Source organism: Pipra filicauda, unplaced genomic scaffold (genome assembly GCF_003945595.2).
Source record: "Pipra filicauda isolate LSUMZ 115617 unplaced genomic scaffold, ASM394559v2 scaffold96_size2947999_pilon, whole genome shotgun sequence".
Taxonomy (NCBI): Eukaryota; Metazoa; Chordata; class Aves; order Passeriformes; family Pipridae; genus Pipra; species Pipra filicauda.
The window spans coordinates 1643498-1653073 of NW_024105164.1; the positions used below are offsets into that span (position 1 = coordinate 1643498).

Here is a 9576-nt window from a genome sequence, read left to right on the forward strand (position 1 = left end):
CCTCTGCAGTGGAGGGGAGGAGGGACACACGGGATGTGCGCAGCAGGGGCTGGTGCGTGCCAGGTGATGAGTTGTTCTTGAGCATGGGTTGTGCATGCTGTACAGGCAGTGACGGTGTAGGGGGGGCTGCCAAGGTGAATTAGTGGCCCAACATAGGTACAGTTCCATCTAACGTACAGCCCTGATCTGACCCTGCTGTTTGTATCTGCAGAGCTGGGGGGGGGGTCTGTGTGCCTGGGGGACTTCACAGAGCTTTGTGGCTGGGTGTAGAGAAGATATTTTGCTAAGGAAAAGTTGGGGAAAGCCAGCAATTTACCTCTCATATTGAAATGCTGCCATGCACAGAGAGAGGGAGAATGACAGCAGAGAGGGTGTTTGGTGGCTGTGAAGTCTGTCTTGAAGAATGTCATGCACCCGTGGATGGTCACAGGTCTGGCAAGAGGAAGGGGAGCCTTGACATGCAGAGGGCATGTTGCTGCACAGAGAGCTGAGCACTGTGTTGTTTAGCACAGGAACTAGCAGAGTGGAAAGGGGATGTGTCTGTAAGAGTTATGATGCATAAAAGAGGCACTCCAGATAGGGTTAAACCCTTTATCCAGATGCCTAAATTTCTGCATTAACCTTCATCTGTTACTTGAGTGCTGGGTTACAGCCCTCAGTACAATCCTGTGCCAAAGCTGTGTCCAGGCCAGCTTGTTACCCAGCTCCCCAAACCACCACTGAATCTTGCCTCTGGTCTGGTCTGAGCTGAGGAGTTGAAGGGGGCTGTCTTCTCCCTGCCCTGCTCACATAGGGCTGTCCCCAGCAGGGCTGGCACTATGGCTGGGCTGGAGCATCAGAGCCACCTGCCTCTTGCCCAGTGCAGCCCCTCACCTCTCCTTGAGACATTTGCTATAGCAGGACTCCGGGACATCCTCTCAGCCTGCTTTTTGGGAGTGAGGGCACCAAAGAAAGATGTTGTTGATTCAGTTAGAAATCCCACTGGGACAGTATATTCCTAGGTCTCTTCGGTATTGCGCATGTCTAGGGCAGAGCTGGCTGGCTGGCCTGGCATGCTGCAGCAGTGAGCTCATAACCCAACAATGGCAAAAAACCCCAACCATGCTTGGGGTCGTCCATAGTGGCATTTGGCCAGTGCCCAGCTTTCTCTTGGGCAGTGCCTGCAAGCGCAGAGATACCAAAAGGTGCTGTCCATTTGGCCCAGGAGGAATCAAACCACAGAGCAAAGAGAACCTGGAGAGAGGGACCTGCTGGTTTAGTGTCTCTGGTCTCTGCTGACATGGTTGTGAGATAGGCTTCAGGAGCCTGCATATCCTGTGCTTCCCCAGTAGAAACAGTCTGTACACCAAAGAGCACAGAGTTCAGTGGACTGACGGGCAGTTGTTCTGGTACAGTACCGGAACAGCAGGGTGGGCATTGTGGCTGGAGTGCATCTTCTCAGCTAAGACCTGGGCTGAGTCCACCAGCTTTGTTCTGAGATCGGTGTTGGCTGGGGTTGGCGTTTAGCCAAGCAGAGTCTTGGCAGGATTTAAGTGTAGACATAAAGCTTTGCGTTGTCCTCTCAATCCCCACAGTCTCCCTATTTGCTTCTCACTGTTTCCCTGCACAGGAGTGCTGAGCAAGCCCTGCTCCCTGACTCTGAGTTGGGGTACTTGGCAGCCCCTGCTGGACACGGGCTTGGTGGCATGCTGTCAGGGCTTGTAACAGGGCAGCTGGAGCTTTTGAAAGCCACAAGGCTGTTCAGCCTTTGAATTACTCGCCGACAGAGCCCAGGTTTTTGTAATGCAGTACTCTGCCAGGCTGTTATCCGGCAATGTGCCATCCAGAATTACTCCTCGAGCATCTTCTGGTATCACTTCATTCACTCTGCATTTAGCAGCAATCCTCCTGCAAGCCCTGCATGGGGCTCGGGTCCTCTCCGGTGTTGCACCTTGCCCTGCCCTCCAAAATCCCATCTCAGCTGGCTCACATCTCCCTTCCTTGGGGGCAAGGAGATGACACCTCTCTGTATTGCCACTGAGCCAGGTAGAAGCCAAGCCATGTGTCCCATTCTACCCACTCTTTCCAAGGTGCTTTTCTGCCGTTTCCAGTCCCCGCTTCTTTGTGCCGTTTTTTTTAGTCTCCTTTTTGTGTCCGTTCGTTTTCGGCATTTTTCAGCTGCATCCGTGGCAGTGAGTAAGATCCCTTCCCTTCTGTTTCCCATGGTGACTCCTTATCATCTACATTGCTCTGAGATGCCTGCTTACCCCCCTGCTCCACTCCCAGGTTATGTTCTGCAAGGCTTTGGATTGGTTTTTTCCCTCCAGGCTCTTCTTTAAGTCTCTCTTCTCCTCTTGCTACCAGCCCACCGATGGGTACCTCCTGCTCACAACTCAGCATCCTGCCCCTCCAGCACTGGGGCTGTGTGAATGGAGCTGGAGTCAAATTTTCTCTCAGGCTCTGAGGCCATAAACCCTCTATAGGCATCCTGCCTTCCCAGGAGACAACTGAACCCTAGTTTCTGCCTGCTAGACTAGGACGATCCCTTCCCTCCTCTGAGAAACAAACTGGTGCTATTGCCAGCGTTTCCCCAGCAGGAAAGTGCAAGAGGAGCTGGGTTCCTGCTCTGTCCTGGCTGCTGTGCCTTTGGGAGTGATGGATGTCCCTTCCCCAGACACTGCTGGGGCCTGTGTGCTGGCCAGCATTCCTAGGCTCCTACACGCCTCCAGTTGTACTTTCTCAGCCACCAGCAAGATCTCTCAGCAGCAGTCTCCGGCCCAGTGATGGATGTTGACAGCTGCATGAACAGCCTGTGCAAGACTCAATTATTTTCCTCCGAGGATGATGCCTTCCAGATCGTGCTCCTAAGCCCTCTGTGAGCACTGTGTTGAAACCCTCTCTGGAGCCTCCCTGATTGCAGAGCTGTGCTGAGCACTGCTGGCTTGCACCCAGCTTGGACCAAACAAACACTTGGGAGCAGGGCCCTGGAGCATCCTGCTGCAGGCAGGCTTGTCTTGCTCCTGTGCTGAAGTACAGGCATTGGGTCCTGCTTTGTTCAGCTTGGTGGTGTTTGGGTCCCCAAGGAAGGAAAGGTGCTTGAGGGTGCTGGGGAGGGGTAGGGCCAGGCCACAGCCACTCCAAGCAGCAACAGCCCATCCTGCCTTGACCAGCCACAAGGTCCTCTGGGGGCCTCATGAATGACAGCATGCCAGGGTCTCTGCCAGTGCCATGCTGAAGTCTGTCCCAAAGCTGAAGTGTGCTCCTGCGAGAGCAATGCATTGCTGGGGAGTGCTGGGTGCTGCCATGAGCCCATCTCTGCTAGCCCAGGGCAGGTAGCTGACAGCAGCAGGGTTACTGGCTATGGTCTGTTGTGTCATGAAGCTGCTGAGGGCCCTGGAGCAGACTGAGGTCCCACTGAGTGGGGTGAAGGCAAGCACCATCAAAGTCCATCCCAAAAGCTTGCTCTCTTTGGACTCAGGCCTCCTGAATGCTGTTGCTTTTACCAGCCTGGAACACCTTGTAGTGGGGAGAAACAGCTTTCCCAAGCACTTGGAAATGTTTGATGTGCCTCACCATTATGCTGCTAATGCTGTGGCGCTGTCACAGGGAGGTAGAGTGGAAGGGAAAGAAAGGAGAAAATGCCAGGCCCATCCCCAGCACCATACCTGGGATGTGCTTGGGGTTGCAGGTCCCATGGTGCCCAGGAAAAGCAGTATCTACAGTGATGTCAGTAGCCCTAAAACAAGGTCCACCAGCTAGTCCAGCCAGGACAGGGCTGGATCAGGACAAACTGACGGGGGATTACCTTAACCTCCAGTACCCTTGAGCCAGTCTGGTGCGCCTTCTCTGTTCCCTGGAGCAGCCCCCCGTCTTGGCACCACTCTCCTGCTGACCCCCCCGCTCTTCTCTCTGCAGGCACTGTACGGCTCCATCAAGAACGAGAAGCTGCAGTGGGCCATGTAAGTACCCCCACTGGAGGTGCTGCTGCCCGGCGCTGGGCAGGCAGTGAGGCCACCCAGCCCCAGAGGCCCCACGAGCCATGATGCTGCAGTGCAGGTGCCCCTGTGATGATTTGGGAAGGAGAGGGAGCTTGGGATGGACTGGGCTGGGGCTGCAGGCAATGTACCCCTGGCTGCCCTCAACACCTTCCCCAGCATGCTGAGAGAAAGCCAGCTGAGGCCAGCTTCCTGCGGCTTTGGTGTGGATTTGTGTCTTGGTGGCCATGCCTGTGGTGGGAGTAGGCAGGCTCTGGGGGTACTGTGGCTGTGCTGGGGCCCCACAGGGTGCCCGCACCCTCGCCCACAGCTGCCATCTCCAGCAGCAGAAGCGGCAGCGCCTGCGCTGCAGGGATTAATCAGCCCAGTGGTACCCAGCGCTGAGCGATGCACTCGGCCGCTGCCATGGAGACGCCGGCAGATGCTGAGGGGTTTAATTAGCAGCGAGCGGCTGAGGGAGGGGGGAGGCAGCAGCTCTGGGCTCCCACATCTTCGTGCAGGCTGGGGGGAGCAGCACCAGTGCAGCCTGCCCACAGTGAGGGGCCGTGGCCTGGTGGGAGAGAGCTGCCTACATACTGCCCACATCTGCTCCTGCCCTCAACTGGTACTGCCCGAGGCCTTCCCACCACAGTCTCCCTGCACCCCTTCACTTCTGGCTTGGGGCCCCATAGTCTGGCTGCCACCCTGAAGGTGTGGGGACCACAGCCTGGGTCTCTCTTTGTGGGTGAGTTCCATTTTAAACCCTTCTTCCAACCACCACCATGGCCTGGGGAGCCCTGGTAATGCCAAGCCCTGGGGTGCTGCTCCTCTATGGCTCCTGGCTTATCAGCCTGGCTGATATCAGTCCCATCCCTGGCCAAAAAAAGGGCTCCTCATTCCCTGGGGTTGGCAGGTGCCCCACCCTGAATTGGCAGCAGACACCGCAATGCCCTGTCTTTTGAGGGGCCAGGCATCACCTCAGCTGCCTAGAGGGACAGGGGCACATGGGCATGGCTGGGTTTGGGATGCTCACCCGTGGTGGTGGGAGACTGCTCATCCTGGCCTGCTTCTCCTGGCTTCCCTTTCAGAAGCCAGGCCTAAAAGTTGGAACAGCCAGTGGGGAACTTGGTATTTGCTGTCCCCAGCAAAGTAACAAACTCTTTCCCCACCCAAATTTGTGATTGTCAGAGATGAGGAGGAGCTGAGAAAGTCCCTCTCGGAACTGGCAGACCCCAACCCAAAATCCATCAAGCGCATCAGCAGCTGCAGTAACCCCTTTCTGGACTTCTCCCAGGACTCCAGCATTGCCACCTACAAGCACGGGCTGTTAGTCCGCAAGATCCATGCTGATCCTGACTGCAAGAAAAGTAGGTGCCGGGGAGCCCATGGGAGGCACTTGGGGCAAGAGGGCACCAGTGAGCTCCAGAAACTAAACAGAGCTAAGCGGGGCAGGAGTCACTGTATGATGTCTAATGGTAGCAGGTAGCATCATGCCAGGCTTCAGCATCAGCCCCCTGTGTCCTCTCTGTCTGTATGTGCCAGGCATAATTCAGCCCTCAGGCTGGGGAGCTGGAAAGCTTCTCCCTGCCCGTTTGCCCCCACCATCAGGGCCAGGTAGAGGCCAAGCAGGTGGGCGGAGCAGCCCCTGCCCACAGCACTGGGAAAAGCTCAGGCAGGGAGGTGGGCTGGGGTGGGATTCCCGGGGGCTGCATCCCTGCCACAGGATTGCAGGGATGGAGGAAGGTGTCCTGTGCTGTGATAAACAAGACACACAGTAGGCTGCTGCTGTTTGGGCACTGCCAGGCATGTTCACCATATTCCCAATAAAATCCCCTCTAAGCCCTGGCCATCTAATGCCGCCTAGATCTGATTAGATGCAGCCGCCCTCCAAAGCCAGCATTACCTGGCAGGCAGCACCGCCTCGTCCCTCGCCCTGAGCAGGGAGGCAGTGGTGCATCCCAGCACAGGCAGCGAGGCGGGAGCGCAGCGGGCTGGCCCCGGGGGGCGGCAGGCGGCCCCCTGCCAGCAGCACCATCTGCCAGCCACGCGGCCGGCACGGGCTCAGGTGCGCGGGGACGGTCCTGGCGTGCTGCCCGTCCCGGGGGTGGGGGGACGTGCGTCGTGGCAGAGCTGGCTGGAGGAGGATGGGGGTTGCCTTCCCCCCACTAAATGCTAAGGATGATGTCTGAGCTGCTCTCTCCTCCCCGGCAGCACCCCGAGGGAAGCGAGGCTGGAAGCCCTTCCATGCCATCCTGAAGGGGATGATTCTCTACCTGCAGAAGGTAGGCAGCAGCAGAGCCACCTGTGTCTGCACCAGGGAGAGGGATTGTCTCCAGCCCAGGGGGAGGGTCATGGCAGTCTCCACAGCTGTGAGAGGGGCTCCAGCAAACAGCAATGCAGAGCATGGCCTAAGCAAACTCGGCACCATACATGCTTGAGCCGTTGCTTGGGGATCTGGTGGCATCCCTGTTCCCAGGGTGGCTCAGCCTGAGCAGTGAAAGCGGCTGCTGAGAGCCCTGCATGCAGGAGGCTTGGCTGGGGAGACAGGGGGCAGTGGGGTCTTTGCCCTGCGTGGGAGGTTGGGCTGGACATCCAGTTCCCTGCAGGCATACATGCTGCCCAGCTGTGGGCAGTGGGGAACAGCCCCTGTGTTATTGCCATTCCAATGCACCCAGGTTGTGCAGCCTCTCCCCAGGGGGGTAGGATGAGTTGGAAGCAGAGCCCGCAGCTGGCTGGTGGAGGGTGGTCTCTAAGACCTGCCACTGCCAGTGCTAATCTGCAGTACCTGAAACCTCACAGAGCTGACTCATGGTGGGCTGCATCCCTGAGCCAGCTCTGAAACTCCCCATGATTTGCAGGAGGAGTATAAGCCAGGGAAGGCGCTGGCAGAAGAGGAGCTGAAGAATGCTATTAGCATCCACCATTCGCTTGCCACGCGGGCGTCTGACTACAGCAAGCGACCCAATGTCTTCTACCTCAGGACAGCTGACTGGAGAGTCTTCCTCTTCCAAGCACAGTGAGTCCCTCAGGATCACTGGCTGCGCCCCCACCCTGGGACACAAGGGCTCGTCTGACTGGGGGGTAGGGTGGGATGGGGCTTAGGGCCACATTGCTCTCTCCTGTCTTGGCCCTTTCTGGAAGGAAAGGGACCCGGTGTCAGTGCTGAGCTTTGCTCAGCTTCTCTTCTTACCCTGCTGGGCACAGGATTGCTGGGGGCAGAGTCCCGGGTGCCACGGCTGGCCAGGGCTGGCCAGGGCTTGGGGACTTGGATCTTGTCTGCAGGGCAGATCTCTCTGTCTTTGGCACAGACAGCCCATCTGTGGTATGGCTTTTTTCCTTAGGAACCCGGAACAGATGCACTCGTGGATCACACGCATCAATGTGGTGGCAGCCATGTTCTCTGCGCCCCCTTTCCCCGCAGCCATCGGCTCCCAGAAGAAGTTCAGCCGCCCGCTGCTGCCCAGCTCGTGCACCAGGCTGTCCCAGGTGGGCCATGGTGTGGGGGCAACCGTGAGCATGGGACAAACCCCCTGGGTCTCCCAGTGGCACTTTCCCCTGTGGAGGGACCTGTGTGGTGCCATGCTCCCCACTGCCTCCCAGTGAGGCGCAGGGCCGAGGGATTCACAGAGCAAAGGGGTACTGAGGTTGTGGGCAGACAGTGAGGTCTTGTTCCCGGCAGTGGGGACTGGAGTCAAGCAATAGTTAGACCACGGAAGAGAACATGGTCCCACACCACAACCTGCAGGGTCCTGCCAGGGACCTTGAAAGGCAACTGGCTGGGGGGATTAGCTGGCACTCGTGCATGCCAGGGCAGATATTCATAGAGCAGAAAGGATTTAAAAAAACCACCAGCCTAGTTTTAGAGGGATTAAATTCTTCTGCTTTAAGACTGCAGTCAGCCCCTCCACAAGGTGAGAGCAGACAGCCCCAAGGGCCTTTGATTTTGCCTGCCATTTAGAAAAAAAAAATCAAACCCAGGAACAGCAGCTGAGATCTTGGCTGGACCTATAAGGGGAAAAACCTATTCTGTCCCTGGCCAGCTCACACTACCAGGGGGATAGACCAAGGCACTGACATGGTGTCACCCTTCCCCAGGAGGAGCAGGTGAAGAACCACGAGACCAAGTTCAAGACAATGTCAGCAGAGCTGCTGGAGCATCGCTCCTCACTGCCTGAGAAGAAGGTGAAGGGCAAGGAGTATGAGGAGCTAAAGCAGAAGGAAGAGTACCTGGAGTTCGAGGTGAGCTGGGAGATACCCCCCTCTACCCTCAGGCCCTCTGCCCCTGCCTGCTTGGCCGTTCTGAGCGATGGGTCCAACCCATCCCTGTCAGATGAATTGCACTGTGTCATTGCCACGGTCACAAGCATTCCCCTGCCCTGGGATGCTGGCTGGGATGGGTGGGGCCACGAGCACCCCCGACATGGGGATGCTGTGCAGGGGACAGTACCCAGCTTGCCAACCTCTCTCTCTGCTGCACTGTGCCCCCCAGAAATCCCGCTATGGCACCTACGCCATGCTGCTGCGGGCCAAGCTGAAGGCTGGCTCCGAGGACCTGGCAGCATTTGAGTCCACCCTGTTTGACACAGCGGGTGGGGAGGATGATGGCCTGAAAAAGTCCCGCTCCAGCCCCTCGCTCAACGCAGAGCCCTCCAGCACGGCCACCAAGGTGAAGCGCAATATCTCAGAGCGCACTGGCCGCCCCAGCCACCCCCAGAAGTCCTAAGGGAGGGGCATCAGCCGCCTGCGCTGCAGCTCCATTCCTGCCCCCCCAGCAGGGGGGTGGAGGCCGTGTGCCCGCCGAGACCCTGCATGTGTCCGTCTGTTTGCGGCACAAGCTAGAGGGGGTGACAGCCCTTCTGCAGCCGCCAGCACCAGCCATGCAGGGCCACGGCCCATCCACCGGAGATGATGGCAGAGCAGGACAGTCCCTGGTCCTTGCCTGCAGGAGCTGCCCGCACCATCGGCCCCATCAGACTTGTTCCTGCCCCTCCTTGTCCTGCATTTGGCTGCAGGACCTACTCTTCTGCCCCGGGAAAGGGGAACAACTGAAACCCTCCTACTGGCCTCAATTCTTCAATGGTTTTAAAAAAAAAAAAAAGACAAAATTGCAGCAAAACAAAGCCAGCGGCTGCTTCTTCTCCAGCTCCGTCGTGCCATGGGGGTAGATGGGAGGGGGCCAGTCCTAACCTGTCCCCTCTTCTGGGGCTGGTGGCCAGGGAAGCCAGGGCAATGGCACCTGGTCCCCTCCCTGCCACCTCAGTCACCTCTGCACCCTCCTCGCTTTCTTACAACTTTTGAACAGTTTTTGTGATACAGTTTTGCACTTTTTAGTACCAGATCGAGCTGACCACCAGGGAGGTTTTTTTGGGGCTACTTTTGATGCTTTTTGAGAACTGTTTAAAAAAAAAAAACAAACAGAAACTCAGCCATTTCCTGTAGGCACTGCATTCTGGGGAAAAGAGGCTTTTACAAGGATCTGGGGCAATCTAGCTCCTCCCTGCCCTGCAGCAAGCTGAACATGGGCTCCTGTGTGTGCTGCTGCTGCCTGCTTCCCCAGCTCCACTTTGGCACCAGCAACCCTTTGGGGAAACAGCCTTGTGGCTGCCAGCAACAAGGAGGCAGC

The 9576-nt window shown here is 57.5% G+C and overlaps 1 protein-coding gene across 8 annotated transcripts in view; it reads left to right on the forward strand.

Moving 5' to 3' along the window:
• The window catches only part of PSD (pleckstrin and Sec7 domain containing), a 47448-nt gene extending 38415 nt beyond the window's left edge, over positions 1–9033 (forward strand). For all 8 annotated transcript variants that reach the window (XM_039377901.1, XM_027718952.2, XM_027718982.2 and 5 more), the window contains 7 exons: positions 3895–3938; positions 5142–5320; positions 6165–6235; positions 6812–6969; positions 7295–7439; positions 8049–8192; positions 8443–9033. In XM_039377901.1, the coding sequence (XP_039233835.1) occupies positions 3895–3938; positions 5142–5320; positions 6165–6235; positions 6812–6969; positions 7295–7439; positions 8049–8192; positions 8443–8676 (975 nt within the window). In that variant the 3' untranslated portion in view covers positions 8677–9033. The remainder of the gene's footprint in view (positions 1–3894; positions 3939–5141; positions 5321–6164; positions 6236–6811; positions 6970–7294; positions 7440–8048; positions 8193–8442) is intronic.
• The last annotated feature ends 543 nt before the right edge of the window (positions 9034–9576 follow it).